Source organism: Notamacropus eugenii, chromosome 2, assembly GCF_028372415.1.
Source record: "Notamacropus eugenii isolate mMacEug1 chromosome 2, mMacEug1.pri_v2, whole genome shotgun sequence".
NCBI classification, from domain to species: Eukaryota; Metazoa; Chordata; class Mammalia; order Diprotodontia; family Macropodidae; genus Notamacropus; species Notamacropus eugenii.
Window position 1 is genome coordinate 38696939 of NC_092873.1, and position 20979 is coordinate 38717917.

Here is a 20979-nt window from a genome sequence, read left to right on the forward strand (position 1 = left end):
CTAAATCTGTGTTCCTATGAATGAATGGGGTAACAAGATCCCCCTCCCCCCATCCATTCCTGCTCGACTAGAACCAAAGCCTCAGCCTCAGCGTTGTAGACTACCATCCTCCCCAAACAACAAGATGTCCCATTCCTTCTTAGACTAACCCAAAGCGCCAACTTCAGCAAAACTGTCTTCTTCTAAACCTGCTCTGTGGGAGCCCTGCCTTCCCTCAGGGCCTCTGACATAATGAGTCCTTTATATTCAAAAGACCTTCAGCAGCATGGAAGGCTTATTGGCCACAGATGGTCCCAGTGTAGCAATGCATAATTAAGAGCTGACTATACAACAAATAAACTAAAATGAACCAAACGAGCACTTATGATCAGCATGGTGGTAATATCGTTAGAGCCCGAATATAAAAGATGACTGTCTAATGACCTCAAAGTCCACCAGTGTGCTCAGCCAGGCTAAGCAGAGAAGGGCGTACCATGGCCAGCGCTGCCAACCTCTCAGTGCTCCCAGCCCACCCCTGACTGGTGAACCTGGGGAATCAGAGTTCTTGGGGCTGTTGGCACCCAGGCCAATGAAGAAAGACTTATGCATTTCATATTGAACTGGGAGTTCCCTCCCTGTCTTCTTCCTCTCAAACCTGCTGATTTTCTTTCCCTTCTGGTGGCTCTTCCAGGATGACATGACAGACTCCCTGAGAGATTACACCAACCTGCCCGAGGCTGCCCCCCTGCTCACCATCCTGGACATGTCGGCCCGAGCCAAGTACGTGATGGACGTGGAGGAGATCACGCCTGTCATTGTGGAAGCCTTTGTGAACGACTTCCTAGCAGAAAAGCTAAAGCCAGAGCCCATCTAACGGGACCTTGGCCTCCCTGGACATTATTTAAAACTCAGCCGCCGCCTCCTCTCCCCCTCCTTGGACTTTTCAGCTGTTTTTGACGCACTCACTCAATCCTGATGTCCAACCTCTTTGTGGTGCCTTTTTTTTCTGAGTTTGGTCCTTCTTGCCAGCTCCCTGAGGGGCGCCTCCTTCGAGCCCATGTGTCTTGGAGCCTGCTTCTGCTTCACAGATGATTTAGCTGGGCCAGAACTGGGATCCTCACAGTGAAATCCTTACAAGGGTATCCTTCCCCCAGGTTAGGCAGCAGGCAGGTAGTTAACTTGGTTCTGTTTCTCGGCATCCTTTTCACATCTGCCAGGTTACCGCCCTCTCCAGACACTTACACCTTCATGAATACACACACAGGACTCTTCATCAAACAGAAGGGTGGTTGTTGGGGATGCCTCTGGTTGTTGGTCCCAATCATCAGGTGTCCTTGTCTCTTGGCTAAAGAAAAGGAAAGGAAAGTCTCTGCTTACCAACTCTAGGGTTCTTAAGGGCTTCCTCCCAAGCCAAGAGGGGGTCTTTGTCATTACTGATGATGAAAAGTGCTGCAAGGAAAACCAAGAGAAGAGTGTCTCTCTTCTCCCCAGGCTCCCCACACAGGGCCCACCTTCTAGGAACACTCCCCCTGCTGCCTTCAGTTACACAAATTGTTCTCACTGCTCCCTTGACCAAGGAATTCTGCCACCTATCCTCAGAGGGGCCCAACACATTGAGCCCAGACCCTGATGCACACTCTTAAGAAACAGTCCCCTGGCTAAGATGGCATCAGAGAACCCCATGGGAGTCCATGGCACAGTGCCCTTTTCTAGAGGCTTGTAAGCCTGGATCTGGTCACTGCTTCACTCGCCGGGCCCTTGGGCTCTCAAAAGATGAAAAGCATCCCCAAGATGATCTGGCATGGCCCCCATCCTTACAGAGGAGGAAACTGAGGCCCACAGAGGGGGAGTGACTTGCCCAAGGTCACACAGGTAAAAAGTGGCAGAGGCAGGATTTGAACCCAGGTCCCCAGGCTCTAAATTCAGTGTTCTTTCCCGCTGCATCTCATTGCTTCCATCCCACACCTAAATGTATGCATCCAAAAGAGCAGCGTTATCTGGAGCCAGGAATTGGAGGCCTCTGGATAGAGCTGTGCCAGGCCTTCCTCAGACTTGGGCACAGAGCAGCCTCTGGGAAAGGGGTCTGGGGTGAACGCTTACGGGAAGACCCAGCTCCCTAAGAGGAAGCTGTTGATTTTGCTGGCCCTTGCTGTGTGGTTTTGTTTCTTGTAGTTCAAAGGGTAGGAAGTTAGTCGTTAATGATGGCCCAGGTCTGAAATGCGGTCACTTAAAAATAAAACAGGCACCTTTGGGTTTTTCACTGGCGTGTAGAGTTCCTTTGTGAAGGGAGTTGTTGGACACTTATCCCCCATGCACTTACCCTGCTTTCATCCCCAAGAGGTGTTTATTTAGGTGCTGTTTTCACAAGATTGCTAGGTCTTTGGAGGGAAAAGAACATTTCCCCTTGATCCCCCACTGGGACCCAGGAACTGCGTCCAGATGCTGTGAAGAGACGGCCAGGCCACGGGAATCCCTTCCTTATGATTTCCAGAAGAACAGTGGGGACATAAGATGAGTTCTCCATGGTCAGATCCAACCGGCCCCAGAAGTGGGGCCAGCCTACTCCACACAGCCCCCAGCCCAGAGCCCTGACCCCCTTGTGGCCATTCAGATCTCTGGGTATTGAGTGGACATTGAATTGCCCATGGGTGTGCAGCCCTTCTTGTTGGAGATCAAAGAGAAGGGTAAAAACTCAAAAGCAGTAATGACAGAGAAACTGTTAGCAGAGATGGTGTGAACCTGTGATTTCCCTGGGAACTAACAGATAAGGAAACTCCCTCCAGTGGGGAAAGTTGGCACCCACTTGGCCACTTGATAGTCACTTGATAGTTGCTCAGAGCAGAGAGGATAAGTAACTTGCCCAGGATCCCAGAATGAGTATAAGGCAGAGGCAGGACCCAAACCCAGGTCTTCCTGACTTGGAGGCCCACTGTTACCTAGAAGACTTGGGCAAGGCCAGGCAGAAACTGGTAATCCGTGCTTAATTGGGAGACTGAGGCTAAATCCCTGAAGTCCAGAATGCTGAGCTTGTAGTAGGCTAAACCAATTGGGTGTCCACTCCAAGTCTTGCACCAAGAAGGTGAGGTCCCCAGGGGGAGGAGGGAACCAGTTTACCCAAGGAGGCTCAAACCAGCCTAGTTTGGAAACAGTAAGTAGAAGCTCCCATCCTGATCAGAAATGACATCAGGCTTGTGAGTGGCTGCTACACCATAGCCTGGGCAAGGCAGGGAGAACCTGGCTCTAACTGAAGAAAAAAAAAATACAGAGAGCATTTGGAAACCCCTAAACCTGACCTTGACCTAAAGCTCACCTAGTCTTGGAACACAGGAGTTCATGATTTGCACTGTGGTGCTACCAAGTCTAAATATGAAGTGCATCTTACAGTGAGCCAAGGATCGCTGAATGTTTCCACTGAGGCTGAAAGAGGAGAGAAAGGGGGAGTCACATTTTTCCTACTATGGAGCAAAAGATCTTCTGTCCCATTGAGCACCTGCGCGTCCTTTGAAGCAACAGGAACAAGGATTTCTGCCAGGCAACGCTGGGCGCCTCAGCCCCTCAGGGGCTGTAAGCAGATACCAAGCAAAACCAAAAAATAACCAGGCTATCTCCAGGGCTCTCCTGGCACTTCCAATTCTAACTCTGATATACCTGCCAGATAAATCAGCTAGAGTCTGCCCCAAGGAGCCTTAACTTTTAAGAGAAGGAGAGGTTCGTTTGTACCATGGCTGAAGGCTCAGTGTGCCCACTCTTCCCCCTCATACTTATGCCCCATGCAGTGGTTCCTCTAGAAGAAATGAGGAACATAATACCACCAAGACCAGGAAAGAGGGCTGGCCCTTGCCCAAGAAGGGTGAGATGATCTGAGGGATGTTGGTGCAAACTGAGTGGGTGGTATGAGCATTTTCCCTGAGCAGCTCAGGAATACCTTAAAATTCTTGTCACTAATTAGAAGCAGGTTAAGACATCCGCTGGGCCCTCTTTATGGGCTTCCGCCAGCACCCTGTACAAAAAAACGCTACCCCAGGAGTCCCCTATTTGTTTTCTCCACGATGAATTCCAGATCTGATCTTACCCATTTACAAAACAAAGGAGAGGTTTTCACAGCGGTCTCTTAGCAATGAGGTTCTGCTTAGCAAAGATGAGAGTGGGAGCCTGGCCCATGAATGTGGAGGAGGCAGAGCAGAAATCAGACCCACTGCCTGGCCCTGGACGTTTGGATTTTCATCTGGGTGCAGTCAGAGACTCCCCTTCCCCAAATGCCAGCGTCACATTGCCACTTTGGGGCGGCATCTTCTCTTAGAGAGAAGATTAACGAGTTCGGATGCAGACTTTCTTTTTTCCTGTTGTCTAACTAAAGCCTCCTCCACCTCTGCCTTCATATAGCCATAGCCAGGCCCATGTTTGTGGTGATAGAATGATTCCCAAGGCAACAGATTGGAGTCTGTGGCATCATAAAGACTAGGGAAATGGGCCAGGAACAGATCAGCTAGACCCGTGTAGCTCAAACAAGCACTTTCAAGTTGTTTATCATTGCTTGGCTTAAGAAGAGAAAACGTCTGCTGTCCCATGTGTTTGTGTTATATGCGCACACATAACCCCATGCGTCTGTTGTCGGTGCCAGCTTCCCCCTCCCAGCATGAGCCAGGTCATTCCTCCCCCTCCTGAAGCCTGGGGTATGAGAGAGCTGCAGGCTTCGGGTACAACAGGATCTGGATGTTCATCTTCAGCCCTGCCCTGGGAGGAGGGGGCTGCTTCCAGTGGGGGCTTCAGGTTCCAAAGGTGCCTCCAGGCCTTCTCTTTGATGGTTGTAATTGAAGGAGGGGGAGGGTTTTTTGTTGTTTTTTGCTTTGCTTCCTCCATGATCCACTTTATTGACATGGACAGAGACAAAAACGGAGCATTCCAGCTTTCCCTGGAGCAATCTGGTGACTGAAAACTCCTGTCTTTGGGGCCAAATGGCAGCTGTTTATTAGCCCTGTTATTAGGGTTAATGGGGCATGCGCATGCAAGAAGGGTAAAACATAATATTTTCCAGGAAACAAAAGGTTTATTGTTTTGTTTTTTGAGCATTTTATATGGAAAACACCATAATGGGTAAATTTCTTTCCTGGGTATTCTGGTTGGAATTTCCCCCCCAAGGGGGACAATATTACATAGTGTAGAAGGGGGTGGGAGAGGGTTGGCCTGGGAAGCAGGACACATCCAAGTCTTTCTCCAAGCTGAGGGAGGCTGGACTAGACTGGTTCTAGAATTTCCTTTCAAGCTCTGATGTTTGGTATTTTTGAGCATGAATAATATCCAGCTCTGTATATACCCTCCTATCCTTCCAGGGCATCACTGAGTGGGTGCCCTTACCCACACGTGCTGTAGAATGCACCCCCTCCTAAAAATGTCCCACTAGGTTTAGACCAGGACTTGCTCTTGAGGGCTTCTAGGTTTTCAATTCAATTTCAGTGATGTTGTGAAAGGAAAAAAAAAATTTATTTACAGGCAAGTGGACAAATATACAGCCCAAGGCAAGTGATTTCGGGATCTGATTTAGATGACAGGATCCTTCTGGGGCCCCTCCAGAGAGGCTGCTTGGGCTGCTCAGGCACTAAGTTAGGGTCCAGCACATCTTCCTTATTTCTTAGGTATGATAATACAAAAGAGAAAGATATCCCTGATACCTAGCATTTTCTTTTTAATTCTTTTTCAGTACCGAAAGGGATAGATAAATCAGGAATCCCCAACAATTTATCTAACTCATTTATATAACTTGTTAAAGTTTACAAAGTGCTTTCTCTTCATAATAGTCTTGAGTAGTAAGTAGTGCAAGTACAAGCATCACTTTACAGATGAGGAAACTGAGTCTGAAAAGTTAAGTGGCTTGTCCAGGTCCCCATCACGAGTTTCAGAATTAGAATTTGACTCCAAGAGCCATTCACTCAACAAGCACTGATTAGGCACCTATCGTGTGCGGGACACTATGCTAGATGCTTGGGTGTGAATAGGAATCACAGTCCCCATCCTCAGGGAGCTTAGATTCTATTTCAGAGATACGTACCTATTAAAAGCCTACTTTGTGCTAGACGGTGCTAAGTGATGGCTGGGGACAAGTCCCTATGTGCCAGGATTTTACATTATGATTCACATATGAAACACAGAGTCATTCTGGGGTTGGGGAGGCTCTCAGTACAAAGAAGTGCTGGTGCTCAATCTGTAATTTGTCTCCCCCATTAGACTGTGAGTTCCTTGAAAACAGGGATGGATGATTTTTTGCCTTTCTTTATATTCTAAATATCTTGACACGGTGCCTGGCACATTGTAGGCACATTAAAAAAAATATTGGCTTGATGAGACTTAGAGCCAGCGGCCCAAAAGAGAGAATATTGTGATTCTGAAGGCAAGTCCAAAATTCTTTCCACTGAAACATATTTCTCAATTTACTCCTGGATTGTCAGTGACTGTTTGGGAGTTGCATTTCAAGAAGGACCAGCCGATATCAACTTCATCCAGAGGACAATCAGATTAATGAGAAGGGGTGGCTGTAAGAGGCAACATGGTGGAGGGAAGAGGGGGAGAGACCATGGACCACAGATGGAGAGCTGAAAGGACTTTAGGGGCTGTCCAGGCCAAACCACTCATTTTACAGAGGAGGAAATCTAGGAAGGCCCAGAAAGAAGTGACTTGCCAAGGTCACCCAAGTAGTAGATGGAAGAGCTGGGATCCAAAGCTACAACTTCCCAAATCAAGCCCAATGCCCTTCCCAGGTCCCTCCAGATCTGGGCTAGAATTTTGGCATCATCTGGAGCAAGGGCCTTCCCTTTTCCAGGCCTGTTTCCTCATCTGCAAAATAAGGGAGTTGGGCAAGAAGTCCCCCTGAGCTGCTTCCAGCTCCAAGACTGTAACTGTAAGACTGAGAGGGATGTGGCTACTATTAAGTCTTTGAAGAATGAATCTGTGTATCTTCCACAGGCAGATTTAGTTATCAAGTTATCATTGGGCAGATTTCAGTTCAGTGTAAGAACCCTTTAATATGTACAGCTTTCCAGTGAAGGAATGGGCAGCCATGAGAGGTAAGACATTACTTGTTACTGAAGATAGATACAGGAAGAGGAGCATTTTTCTGGGCTTTTGTAAAAGATTCATGTGTCAGGTAGGATTCAGACTTAATGACTTCAGAGGTTCCTTTCAACACTGCCACACTTGACACAGAACCTGGTAGCTCTCATCTTGAGTGCATCAGTTTCTGTACCATAGAGTGAAGTCTGAAGGAGACAGGGGTTTTCAGTGGTCACTGTTTTCCTCAGTTGTTCACAGGCTCTGTATCTTTTGAGCAAAGCACCTTTTCAAACCACCCAGCTCCAGAGCAATCCACTCACCTCTCTGATTTGGTTCTAGACCACCACCTTTGATGCCTCTGCTATGGAAGATAAGGTTGTGGTGCTAGAGCATAGACATGCCCCTAGCCCCAGGAAGGTCTGTGAAGGAAGGAGAATGAGGCTTGGGAGCAGACTCTGGCACTGGACTCTGATCCCCAGGCCCTGCCTAAAACCACTGTGAACAAAAGCTCTGCTGCTCTCCCTGAAGAGCTTTTGTGTGGAGAGCCTGGGGAAGGCCAGGGCACTGAGGCTGAGATCTCTGAGGGGGGCAGCCCAGGCTTGCTTATCCTCAGGCTGGCCAGGAAGTGCACTAGAATCACCAGCACCGAACAAAATTGGGCATCTTCTGCTGGGTCCGGCTGCACTTCTTGGCCTCACATCCCAAGGAACAGGGACAGTGATTCCCAGAGAGGTCTGTATTGGGGCCAGAGACACAAACCCAGGAAACCCTGGCTGGGTTTTCTGTTGAGCGTGAGTTCTCTACTTCCACCCAATATGGCTGGCTGTGTTCAAAGTTCTTCCTTCCAGTAAGACAGTACTGGTGACGGTTTGGTGGGAGAGGCCCCACTGTGGGCCTCGGGTCTGCAGCAGGTTTGGACACCTATAAACCACATGCAAGCCAAGCCCATTAACCAACACCCTAGAAAAGACTGCAGCATCTCGTGCTCCCAAGTCCACACCTCTCCTGCTGCTGCACGGCACCCCCTGGTGGAAGCAGGCAGCCTCTGTCTAAAACGATACAAAGGCCAGTGGGAATGTGACCAACACCAGAGAAGACAATGCCCATCGATTCCTTGTTTCTGTTTCACATCAGCAGCTTTCTGGCTCGTGCCCAGTGGTTCCCTACAGTTCTCAAGAAGTGAAACTCAGCCTGGAATTATACTCTCCATCCCCTACTATTCTCTCCTGGCTAGTGGATGGGGAGTGTTGCCAGTGAGGTCTCAGACCCCAGTAGCAGCCTTTTGTGGGGCCTGGCAGCTGAAAGCCTGTTGCCATGCCTAGATTCTAAAATGCAGGAGTTGGGAGGAGAGCTCCCTCCCCCCAGCTGAACCTCAAACCTGGCACATCCTTCGCCGTTCTTCATCAAGGGACAAACATCTGCCATTTTCCATCGAGCCTTTGCCCTGAGCTATGGGCCATTCCCAGTGGCTCAGATTAAATATACATCAGTACTCCCTGAACAGGAATAGGAGAGCTGGCCCAAGGCAAACTGGGGGAGTGAATTCTCCTCCCTTATGCTGGTGGAAATGTCCAGGTATGGCACTAATGGGTTCTGTACCCCACAACCCCTTTCAGGTAAGCTAATGACAACATGCATGTAACTGAGCTCTCCTGCAGCCCCTGCACAAGACCCCTGGGGTCCTAGGCTGCTAAAGGCACACAGGATGCCAGGAGGAGCCATACCATTTAGGGGTACTCAGGGGACGAAGAAACCTGTTAAAACAAGCTGCTACTCCATCACTCCAATGCACACACCTTCTATGTAGCCAGAGTTCTCAGCCTTTTGGTGAAGACTCAAAAAACATGGCCTATTTCTAGCAGTTTCAATCAGGTAAATCTAGAAAGTGGGAGACTTGCTGAGTGACCTTCACTCTCCACTAGGTAGAAGCAGAACGCTGCTCCCTATACACACAAGGACAGGGTCCTGACACACTGGTCACAGCCATCTCCAAAAGTGCAGCCTTTCGGTCTGTCTCTTTGCTGCTGCTGATTTCCACGCCCTGCTCTACCCTGGCCTGGGCAAGGGAGATGGTTCCCTTTACTCAAGAGGGGCAGGCAGGTACCAGGACTGCTGCCAGTAAGGGCCAAGCAGTTCTTAACCAGGGCACACAACTTGATGCTGGATGTCAGGAAGAACTTCCTAACAGCTCTCCAGTGGGGTGGAATGGGCTATCTTCTGGAGGTCAAAGGCTGGATGAGCTCTGGTCAGGTGCACTCCTGGAGGGGGGAAGGGGGAGGGTCACTGAGACAGTGAGGTCCTTTTTAACTCCCAGACCCTGATTAAATGAGAGACAACCTTGAGTCAGGTCTTCAGGACCTTCGCCACCACCATGGTCTTCTGTTTTTGGATCCCCACTGCCTGACATGGGGACTCTTTTTAGTTATCTAAGTCCCTGACATATTCTCAAGTGGTCTAATTTTGCTCCTATAGAGGAGAGGAAAGGAAGCTGTATGTATTACAGGATACTGACTTGAGTTGCTGCAAATTAACCAGAAAATCTCATCTTTTGGTGAGATCACAGCCCCAAGAGGAGCTGGTGGGTGAGCAAGGGGGAAGGATTAGCGTTCAGTTCAGAATCCCCAAACTCTGGCTAAAACCCATCCAGAAGCAGCACTCTGCAGGGGACAACAGGAAGGGCTGGCACCAAAGCATCAGAAATAAACATTCCTAGCACACCAACCCTGATGGACGACTGGGCCTGTTTCAGTCACTTATCCAGGAGAGGATTCTCCAGCTCTGTTATGTTCAAGTTCACTGTTTTAAGAGCTTTCATGTCCAAGGCCTGAACAAAGAGCCCCAGAGTGATGGAGCCACCAGCCCTTCTTTAGCCTCTTGGCTTAGTGCCCACTTGGCAACAACCTTGTCAAGAGGTCAGATGTGAAAAGTTGGCTCCTGAGCCACTGGGGCATTAAGAATAGAATGATGTTGGTACAATCTGCTAAGTCAGCTGGGGAGGGCACCCCCAAGCACAGGGGGCTTGACCTAGCTTACCTCTACCCATGCTCCTCTGGACAACTCCTGCAGCCCCTGTGACCACCCGCTTCTGACTCCCACTACATTGTCTAATTTTGTTATTATAAAGGAAGCCAAGAGTTTGCTTTTCAAACCAATTTCCCAAAAGCCACACGGATCAAATGGTCCTACTTGCCTTCCCTGGTTCCCTCACTAGCCTGATAGTGATGAGTCTTTGTCCAAAGACTGTTTTTCTTCCTGACTTTAAACTACAAACATGCAGGTGCTGCAGGGGTCTCCTGTTTAAACATTAATGCCTTTCCTTTCCACATTCATTGTTGCTGCTGCCCCCTGCTGGCTTTGTGGAGGGGAGGGATAATGGGAGCTATTCCAGAACTTGGGGAAGTGACCCAAGGCCATCCCCCTCCCACTGATTTTCTTCAGAAAAGTACAAGCACCTGAGAGACTGTGGCTTCTGTGAAAAAAATATAATTAGAAATAAATGCAGGGATCAGGCAAGCATCACACAGTCCCTCCTAACTCCTCAGAAGTGAAAATGAAGTAAGGAAAGCTGAGGTCCTAAGCGGTGAGGATCCCAAGCAGTGGGGGGGCCACACTGCACCCATCAACCCAGCCCTGGCGATGCCTGCTGGGGGACACCTGCCTCCCTGGAACAAGCACGTTCTTCTTGGAGGAGGCGCAGCTGTCTCCTCCCTTCAAAGAGCAGGATGCTGGCAGCCATGGCAGAGTTCAGACTGTCCACGCCCGGCACGATGGGGATCAGCAGCCTCTTCCCTCCAGTGCTCTCAGCCAGCTGGAGGGACTCCAAGCTGACCCCGTGCGTCTCCCCCCCTATCACCACAGCTGCTGGAGCATCTGTCCAAATGGTGTCATAACCCTGGACCTCGAGTTCTGGGAGCCAGCTGTTGGCCGGCTCTGCTTCCTCCTGCAGATCATCCACCTCCTCATACTTGCGATGTTTCTGAAAGCGCCGGTCACAAACCCAGCCCTGGTCACTGGCTCCCTCAGACCTCTGGGCCTGGGCGTGCAGGCCACAGTTGTCAGCTACGTGGACTCTGGTGTCTGAGGGTAAGTAGTTGGGGATGGCCTCCCACTCCAGGTTACTGATGATGGGCACCTGGAAGTGAGCACCCATGCCAGCCCGGAGCACTTTAGGCTCCCAAGCATCCACACAACCTGAAAAAGGAAAAGGAAGAACTGAGTAGTGTCAGAACTGCGCCAGATAAGGGAGCTTAGGTGTCAATCCAAAGAGCATTGGAAAGACTGGGTGACATGTCAGGAAGAAGGTGCCCGATTAGCACTGTCTTCCTGTGAGCTGGCTCTTCAGGAACCCAGCGATGCTCAAGCCCAAAAAGGAACAGCAATCTCAGTAGGAGGAAACAAGTATGGTAATAAGTGGCCTTCACATTAGGACAGGTCCTGGTTCAAATGCCATCCATGACACTGCAGAGGAAGGTGACCAGTCACTTAACCCCTCAAAGCCTCAGTCTCCTCTGCAGAATGAGGACAACCACATCCTCCCACAAGAGTACTATTGGCCTAGGATGAGGACACATGCACATCAAGAGCTCTGTCAGTGCTTTGTCCCTGAAACACATCTAGGAGAATGACCAGGGTGGGGCCAAGAGGGTGGAGCAGCCCGAAGCTTTTCCCCATCAAACCACATCAGGAGGAGAAATCCAAGAGAAAGACTTAGTGAGTTACTTAACCAACTCAAGTCAGCTTGGGGGAACAGAGATCTGTGGATAGGATCCAGCCAGAAACATGCCATGTGAAACCTTGCAGTGCAGGGACAGAAGGCCCCAGACCCGCACTGGAGCACAGAGACCCTATGTGAGGCCCTGGCATCACCACCCAGCTCCAGGTTACAGGTTCAAGGCAGCCTGAGGAAGGGACCTGTGCCAAGGGAGGTGTTTCAGCATGAGGAGCTAACACAGGGCCTAGCCAGTGAATGGAAAAAGAAGCAAATTAAGAAGGCAAGAGCAGAAAGGGGTCTCAGTTCCAGCTTCTCACCCAGACTAAAGCCTACCATGGCTGGAAACCCAGACCAAAGGGAAGCCTGCACTTCTTTCACTCCAAACTAGAAAAGTTTCTTAGGCAGCGTCCAGCAGCATTTACTGTTGCCCAGAACCAAACCCAGGTCAGGAACTTGCTGAACTCAAACGAAGGGGCAGCAATCAGACTTTGCCCCAGAACTATTTGGGAGCCTGAGCTGTCCCTGAGAACATGAAGATTTTCAATACCCCCAAGAATAAAGCAACAGGCCCAGGCCAGACCTCCCCTCTAGAAGTGCTCTGAGGTCAAGGAGGAGGCTGGAAGAATGAGCCAAAAGAATAAGGATCCCAGTTTTTAGAGCTATTGTGGCAATAGAGATGCTCATGCTACAGACCTGGAAGAGGATAACTCTAAAACATCAACAAGTAAAACCTCCTAAGAAAACACAGCTTGAACATAAATTCAACTAGAATTCCTGGAAAAGATGAAGCCAGAAAGTTTTAAGATGTTTTTTACCAATGAAAAAAGGGCAGCAGTGGGGGGAAAACAGAAATGAAATGAGAGCTGTGACACAAGGATTTGGAAAGGGAATTAACAGTTTGGCATAACAAAACCTTGTCCAAGCAACGGAATGGACCAAAGAGAGGCCAATAATTAATTCCATGAGACAAGAAATACTAAAACAAAGTCAAGACTAGAAAAACAAGAAAATGTAAGGTATCTCATAGCAAAAAACAACTGAATTGGAAAGCAAATCAAAGAGAAAAAAATTAAGAATCCTCAGACTACCTGAATACCATGACTATTAAAAAACCCTACACACCATATTTTAAGGAATCTTAAAAGAAAACTGCCCAGATCTCTTAGAACCTGAGGGCAAAGTAGAACTAGAAAGAATCTAACTCCTAAAAGAAAGCCCAAACTTTTTTTAAAAACTCTCTTAGAGCTAAAATTCAGAACTTCCAGGTCAAAGACAAAATCCTTCAAGTACTGAGCTTCAGCAGCCAGGATCATACATGATGATATGACAGAACCCTACCGTGTTAGAAGACCTGAGGAAGGGGGTGGTTTCAGAGAGACCTTTGAAGACGCGTGCGGCTTCTGATGCAGAAGAAGGCCAGCAGAACCACAACAACAGGATAAGTCTCAGAATGCAGAATGAGACATGCGTACTTCTTTTGGACACAGTCAATGTCCACTGTGTTTTGACTATGTTTGTGATGAAGGGATAAGAAGGAAAGAAGGTGGATTTTTGCTAACTGACAAAATTATTTAAAAACAAAAAGACTAGAAGAAGCTGATCACAAAGGGGCCCGTTCCCCTGGGGGGCTGAACTACCCATTTCTACCACTAGGGCAGGCCCTTTCCTTTGCCTTCACTAGCCCCAACCCTGCCTTGAAGACTGGGAAGCAGGGAAGCAGCAGGCACCTGACAACAAGCGTTCACTTCTCACTCTTCCTTAGTGGTCCACTGTGGCGGCAAGCCCAGCAATTTTCTTTTAATTCAATTTTATTTTTTACTTTCAGGATGGCATTCTCTCCCTCCTACCTCTCATCCCTCTGCCCCTTTTTTTTTAGAAAACAAGAAAAACCAAACCCATTTAAAAAAAACATACACAAGCAAAACAAATTCCTGCCTTGATCATGTTTCTTTAAAAAATTCTCACCTGCCCTCCGAGTCCTTCACCTCTCTGTCGGGGAGGTGCTGACCAGAGTTTCTGAATCTTTTCAAGCTTTTCGTATTTACAGGATTATTAGCAGTGTCTAAACTGTTCTCATGGCTCCGTTCCCTTCATTTCCACATTCTTTGCCATCACAAAAAGCTGCTACAAACATTTTTGCTTACATGGGCCCTTTTCCTTTTTCTTTGTCCTATTTGGGAAAAAGACCTAGTAGCAACACTGCTGGGTCAAAAGGTATGTGTAGTTTAATAGCTTTTGGGCACAGTTCCAAATCTACAAGGGCCATACTGGTCCATAGCTCCAATACCAATACATTAATGTACCCGTATTCCTACAATGTCTCCAGTATTTGTCATCTTTCTTTTTTAATTTTGCCGATCTGAGGAGGTACTTCAGAGGTGTTTTGTTTTTTTTTTCCAGCAATCATTTCTGGAAACCTTTCCATCTTAACCTCAGACGAAGTCAACTAGGCAAGCCAGAAAAACCAGGCAATAAGGGACAGAGGGCAGAGTTGAAGCAGCACCACCTCTCCCCAGGAGGAGTCTGCCAAAGAGGTAGGAAAGCAGCCAAGGAGAGGCAGTTCTCCCCTGCTCTGCAGGGCACCCCATCTCAGGTCACAGCTGCCTCTGGGGCATCTGAAGCTTCCTCAGCCCTGGGGGTGGGGGTGGAGGGAAGGGATAGTAGTTAGGAGGAGGAGTAGGGAAAGGATAATAGACTGAAGAAGGGTTGGAATTCCTAACATGGGATCTAGGATTCTGATGAACAGAGCTGCCTTCTTCTGCACTGCTACCAATACACCAGTATCAACTTGAACACCAGCTGGGATTCATGGGGATTTGAGCTTTTCTCCTTCTAAAGAAGGAAAATGTCTTCCTCAAAATGTGAAATAACAAAACAGGAAAAAACAAGGGGGATCCCTGAGGTGGCAGCAGCAGCAACAAAACTGCTTACAGGTTACAGTTTAGGCACATCTCAGCAACTGAGGCCAACGCCAATTTATGTCCTATCTAAAGAAGATGGGTGTGGCTGCTTCTCCCAGATGTCAACATCTATCTCATGCTGCCTATCCCCAACACACTCCATTGGGGTCCAGTGAAAGGTTCAGAAGTCAGAGACACGGTTGTTCAGATCCAACCTCTGACATTGGAGAGTCACCCAGCGTCCCCAGGGCTTGTTGCCTCGCCTACAAGATGAAGGAGGCTGGACTCAGTGCTGACAGGGTCCCTTCCAGCCCTTGAGGCTGTTCTGTGACTTTGCAGCGATTCTGTTTAAAGCTAAATGTCTCCCCCTCCCCAGAAGAAGGGAGTGTAAAGGCTGGTTCTTATCGGGAGCTTGCACTCTGTTCGTAAAATTTTTTACAAATCCCAAAGTTTCAGAATTCAGGGCCATAAAAACAAATACAAAGCCATCGTTCACAATCGGCATCTTATCCCTTTAATGCCAATTGCTTGCTTCTAAGTTCTGTTCTCTCTACCTGCTCCAACCGCTGGAAAGTCGGCTGCTCTCCTGCCCCATCACAGACTCCAGGTGAAAAAGCCCCTTACCTTTGGTGAGCAGCACCTTCTGGCAGCCGGCCCCAGCGGCAGATCGAAGGATGGTACCCAAGTTTCCAGGATCACGGAGATTGTCACAGATCAGCAACAAAGGCAGTGAATGTTGAAGCTGGCTCTCTGGATACTTTATCTTAATGTGGTCAGGTTTGGCAAATATCCCTAGGGGAATGAAATATGAGTTCACCTAACAGAGCAGCAGGACCCTCCTTGGTTAGCCAGCCCAGATAATGATAAGCTCTCAGCCTGGCACGCCAACAGCAACATGGCAGTAGCTTCCCCAGCTTTTCCTTCATGCAGGTCCAATGAGAAGCAGATTCCCAGACACAGAGCTGGAATCCACATCTAAAATTTCTAGACATCCAAGACATGCTCCCTTCTGCAAACAAATATCCAACCATCGAAGACCTCAAAGGCCCTACTTCTCAGATGCCCCAGGAAGGTTGTGTGCAAAGCTCCTCGGAAGAGAAGCTGTCTGCAGATTAGTGGGCACATCCCAGGGGGGTCTTCTAGCAGGAAACTCCAGGAGCCTGGCATTTCCTGGAGATTTGAATACCCAGCCTAGCTCACTGTCCTCAGACCAATTTAAAGGAAGATAAACAGGCCTGAGGGGCCTAGGATCCTACAAACCCTAAGTGGCATGATTTGAAATCTTTTTATCTTACCTCAAAAGTTCTACTACATCCCCTACTCCTGAAAATGAAGCTTCACTGGAAGGTGTGAGCAGAAATTGTAAAGAGGTTTTTTCGAGCTTCAGCAGAAAAATACCTTTAAAAAGTCCTTTCATTGACATGCTACCCTCAGAACCAGTTTCCTATCAGTTCACAGGATTTTAGTAAATAACTAATAATAGGAAAGGCAGCATGATACAGTAGAGAAGTTGAGAGTCAAAAATTAATCAATATTTATTAAGCACCTCCTAGCCCTGGGTTCAAATCCTGTCTGTGACATACTAGCCAACCTGTCATTTCTTTCAGTATCCTCTTTCTATAAAATTAGGTAGCTGGACTCAGTGACCTCCCATGTTCCAGCTCTACTCTGCATCTACTCCATCTGTAGTAATGAACAAGGGGCAGCTAAGTGGTGCAGTATATAGAGCACCAGTGCAGGAGTCAGGAGGACCTGATTTCAAATCTCACCTCAGACACTTGACACTCACTAGCTGTGTGACCTTGGGCAAGTCACTTAACCCCCAGTTGCCTCATCCTAGGTCATCTCCAGTCATCCTGATGAATATCTGGTCACTGGATTCAGATGGCTCTGGAGGAGAAGTGAGGCTGGTGACCTGCACAGCCCTCCCTCACTCAAAACAAAGTCAAGTGCAAGTCATGTCATCATTTCTCTGATGGCATGGTCTTCTTTGGCAACAAAGGACAAACACACACATGGTAACGAACAAAATATCTCTGCAATGCACAACACAGTAACACAAGAGGAGGACAGACCCATTATCCGGACACCAAGGCCATGCCAAATCCCTTCCCTTCCACTCAAATCCGAAGGGCTAGGGTCAGTATGTTAGTTGTGCTTGCGTTTGACTGAAGGGACAATTGTCCCCATAACTGAGGCACTGCCTCGAGCTTGCCCTAACAAAGTCAGTACAGATTCTTCTTTACTTCTGCCTCAATGCTCCTAAAGCCCTTCTTTTCCTTGCTCTCAATCAGTAACTTTCTCTCAGAGCATTACTTCCAGAGAGCCCTGGCCATGCCTCCCTTGGACCCCTCTACCATGGCTCCTGACCAAGTCATGCCACTCTACCCCATCCCCTCCTCCTCAGCCCCTCCAGTTCTGGAACCCTGGACCAAGACCAGATTGACTTTGCCTTTCTGCTGAAGCGGGTATGTGGATGGACTCCCCCGTCGCCCACTTCCCATCCCTCTCATTTTCAGCACCCGAGTCCTTGACCAGCCCTTCCTCTCCAGGGAAGGCATTTCTCCCATTAGAATATAAACTCCTGGAATCAAGAGCTGCCTGTTTTGGCATTTGGACCCCAAGTGCTCAGCACACAGGAAACACTTAATAAATGCGCTTCCACCCATTCATTAAAAATACAAAGCTATCCCGAGCCATCATAACAAGACACTCAAATTCTACTTAGGAATGATTTCCCTGTAATTACATATCCAGTCTTACCATGCACCCAAAGAAAGAAAAATATTTACCATCCCAAAGCAAACACATGCCCCCCAGCAGCATCCCTCTATGTGACAGAATGAAGCCACAGCAATTCTGCTTCCTAGAAAGGGGTGGCATGGGTTGCTCTGGCAGCCCATGTGTGGAAGAAGAGACTGGGGCAGAACTCCAGGATTTCACACCGGCTCCCCCGTAACCAGAAGAATTCACCATCTTGCAGCAGTGAGCTAGTAAAGGTGGCCCCTAGTGGAGGAGGCACAGAGTCTTCAAGGTGGATCTCTACAACCCCATGGGGCTCACCTGGACTCCTCTTCCCCTTGGTACAAGAAATGCCACTACAGCCTCCTAGAGGAAGGCCTTGCAGGCCAGCCCTCCCGTGGCAAGGGGTTCACTCTGCTAAGGGCAGCAGCCTCAGGAGGGCACTTAGTCCAGCAGCTCTCAGAATCTAGCAATGTCCTGCCAGAGGAGGAAATATAGGAACAAGGCTTCCAGCTTATAATTTAGACACATACAATGTTACCCACAAGGGTTCGAGGTCACGAAGTCCAACTTCCTCATCTGACAGATGAAGCAGGACCCAGCGAGGTCCACAAGTCCCACACTTCCTCTCACTTTTCAGAGAAAGTCATAGGCCCAGAGAAGGACACGCCCAAGGAACAGAACTGAGTTTAGAACCCAAATCTCCTGGCTATAGCCCTTCCTATTAAGTCATAAAGCATGCTGCCATGTGTCTACTCTCTCTTTAATCCCAATTAACTGAAATGGGAAGGAGCTAAGCAGGGTTTATGAAAAGCAATGAAAGGAAATAATCCAGGTAGTCCCAGGAGGTAGCACAGGGGTAGAGGAAAGGGATAGCACCATAGAGTCCAAAGGGGGCAACAATGGAAGCAGCTGAGGAAAGACCAACAGAGCAGTTCCGACCTCTCCCCATCCTCCTTGGGCTTAATGGGGCCCAGCCCACCCACACAGGTGTGGGGAGATGAGAAGCCTGACCGTGCTGCCTCTGGGCAGCCCTCAACTTGCAAAGCCCAAAGGTGTCAGTGCAGGAGGCAAATAAGTGGGAAGACTTTAGAGGCACCCTTCCCAAGGCTCCTAGAGAACAGCAGGGCTGAGACAGGCCAGCAAAGTCTAGGGAGTAGAGCCAAGGACAGAAAAGGGGCTGGGGAGGAGCCTGGTGCTTGGTTATAAGGTGGCATGGCAAACACTTCTGATTAGCATTGTTTAAGGAAAGAAGTCAGGCCTGTGGACAACACTCTGAGCCATTAGCTAGACTGATCAAGAATGAACGAATGGATGAAGAATTTATTAAGCAACTCTTATGTGCAGGCCCTGTACTAAGCACTGCAGATACAAACACAAGAGACAGTCCCTGCCCTCAAAAAGCTTTTAATCTAACAGAAGACGACACCACGTGTAGGGCAGTGGTGGCCAGGGAAGGGAATTTTGATCTGGGCAGTATTAGGAAGGTGAGGTAGGCCACAGAACAGCCGACATGCCCTTTCCAGAGACTGTACTGATCTGATTATGGTTCCCTGGGGACCTGCTCAGCTAAGCTGCCAGACTATCTTCAGCTCAAGAAAGTCACAAAAGGCTGAAAGGTGCATTTCTACAAAGACATGAGCCACTGACCCATTATTCCTTGCGGAGTTACAAGGTCGGACCACTCCTTGATATCATCAAACTTCACCTTGATGAGGCTGACACCTTTCAGCTTATCCACAGGGAGCGCCTGGACGTATTCAAGTCGACTAAAGAAGACTGTCTGGGGTACTGCTCCAGCTCTCAGGGCATCAGCAATCAGCCTCCGGCCCTCCAGCAATATCTTCCCCTGCTTATCCCTGAAGGTCCTGGACTTGACAACTGTCATCACTTTGCTATGGGTGGGAAAAAACAAACAGATAAATGAGTCTTGGGTATGCATCACACAGCTCCCTGGGAGTGTGAAATGAGGAGGAGGCCCTCAAACTGAGGCCCATCAGAGAAGAGTCGAGACATGATGGAAGGCACATGTACAACTCCATTCCATTATATAGATTACATACAATCCCAGTCCACTCTTTCAGAAGCTGTCTTTGGGAGCCAGTGTGGTATAGTGGAGGGGGCCAGATTTGGAGTTCATATCCCAGCTCTTTCATTTCCAGGAGATGCAGCTTCCTCAGTTTCCTCATCTGTAAGATGAGGGGAAATGGACTAAATGGATAGCCTCTGACATCCCCTCAAACTCTACATCTATCACCTCATGAACTTATGACTCTGGGAATAGATGATCTCTAACACTCCTTTTAGCTCTGATAATTTCAGGTTTAAAAAATTATAAAATACCCCACATTTCTATGTACTGTGCATTATTTACTGTAGTAGAAGTGTCAGAAGCTTCCAAACTATCCGTGCCAAAGTATCACACTGAAATGGTCAAAATATTTCATTTTTCAAGTTTAAATTACAAATGTAGTATTTAAATGTTTGTACTTTGGAGAAAAAAAGGTGCTTTTATACAGTAGTTTTCTTGAGAATGTGTTTTAATGAAAAATATTTTTTAATAAAATAGAACATAAAATATTAAAGAGTAGCCAAGAACGTAAAAAAAGTAAGATTATGCTTGGAGAAATAAATGATCCTTTAATGTAGTGATATTACGGGAAATAAAAGCTAGTTTTTATTGGCTTCCTAATGACGAGGGAACCTTTGTCTATGTATCTTGTGCTTTCTAAAAACAGGGATGTTATATTGTTAGTAGGCATCTAAGTAACAAATGGCTATTTACAGGTAGGTGGCACAATGGGTAGAGCGATAAGTTTGGAGTCAGATAGACCTGAGTTCCAATCCTGCCTCAGTCCCTTATTAGCTGGGTGACCCTGGGCAAGTCACTTCACCCTGCTTGCCTCCGTTTCCTCATCTGTAAAAATGACCCGGAGAAGGAGGTGGCAAAGCATATCCCACAAAGTGGGTGGCAGAACTTCCGAACAAGCAGGATGAAGGGCAGAGGGGCGGAGGAATGCTGTCCCGGGAGGAAGAACCGTCCATGAAAGGGCAGAAGGGGGTCAGGTTGAGGAAGACTTCCAGCACCGGCAGGGGAGTTTCTACTGTGACCGAGGAGCAGAGTCACGGCACTGGCTGGGGGGGCTCGGGCCTGAGCCTCAGGTGGGCCCCGGGGCGGCAGGATGGAGGCGGGAGCCCGGGGAGGGGCCTGCCCTGGGGGCGAGCCAGGAGGGGGAGGGGCACAGGGTGGGGGCGGGGAGAAGGGGAACGCACAGGGGAGGGGGAGGCTCACCTCAACCTCCGGTCCCCGGGCAGGGCCCGCTCGTAGCGCAGCCCCGCCTCCTCCCACGCGCCGGGGCCCGCCCGCGGCTCCGGCTTCGGCGCCCGGACCGGGCCTGAGCTCTCCCTCCCCCGCCGCTGCGGCTCCGGCTTCGGCGCCGTCCCCCCCGACTCCCGGCCGGGGCTCAGCACCCGCACGGGGCTCCGCCTCAGGGCCCGCACCCCGCGCCGCGCGCCCCCGCCCCAGACCGGCCCCGCCGCAAGCAGCAACGCCGGCAACCCCGCGCCGCGGGACAGCGCGAAGGCCGCCATCTTCACGCTGAC

The 20979-nt window shown here is 48.9% G+C and overlaps 2 protein-coding genes across 3 annotated transcripts in view; one reads left to right on the forward strand and one right to left on the reverse strand.

Annotated features, from left to right (window-relative positions):
• Positions 1 to 2239, forward strand: part of NXN (nucleoredoxin) — a 168501-nt gene extending 166262 nt beyond the window's left edge. For both annotated transcript variants that reach the window (XM_072639889.1, XM_072639890.1), the window contains exon 8: positions 671 to 2239. In XM_072639889.1, the coding sequence (XP_072495990.1) occupies positions 671 to 853 (183 nt within the window). In that variant the 3' untranslated portion in view covers positions 854 to 2239. The remainder of the gene's footprint in view (positions 1 to 670) is intronic.
• Positions 2240 to 10490: 8251 nt separating this feature from the next.
• On the reverse strand, positions 10491 to 20979 carry MRM3 (mitochondrial rRNA methyltransferase 3). Its single transcript, XM_072639894.1, has 4 exons — positions 20669 to 20979; positions 19027 to 19271; positions 15259 to 15426; positions 10491 to 11214 (listed from the first exon to the last, which is right to left on the reverse strand). Exons 1-4 carry the CDS (start codon positions 20965 to 20967, stop codon positions 10643 to 10645), a joined length of 1284 nt encoding a protein of 427 aa, XP_072495995.1. The 5' UTR covers positions 20968 to 20979; the 3' UTR covers positions 10491 to 10642.

What these genes read in the sequence shown, in the direction of transcription:
- MRM3 (XM_072639894.1), bottom strand. Translation starts at nt 20,967, where the DNA reads ATGGCGGCCTTCGCGCTGTCCCGCGGCGCGGGGTTGCCGGCGTTGCTG. An exon ending in CCCGGGGACCGGAGGTTGAG is followed by an intron (nt 19,272 to 20,668) that starts GTGAGCCTCCCC and finishes TCCCACCCATAG; the next exon opens with CAAAGTGATGACAGTTGTCA. An exon ending in AACTCCGCAAGGAATAATGG is followed by an intron (nt 15,427 to 19,026) that starts GTCAGTGGCTCA and finishes TCATTCCCCTAG; the next exon opens with GGATATTTGCCAAACCTGAC.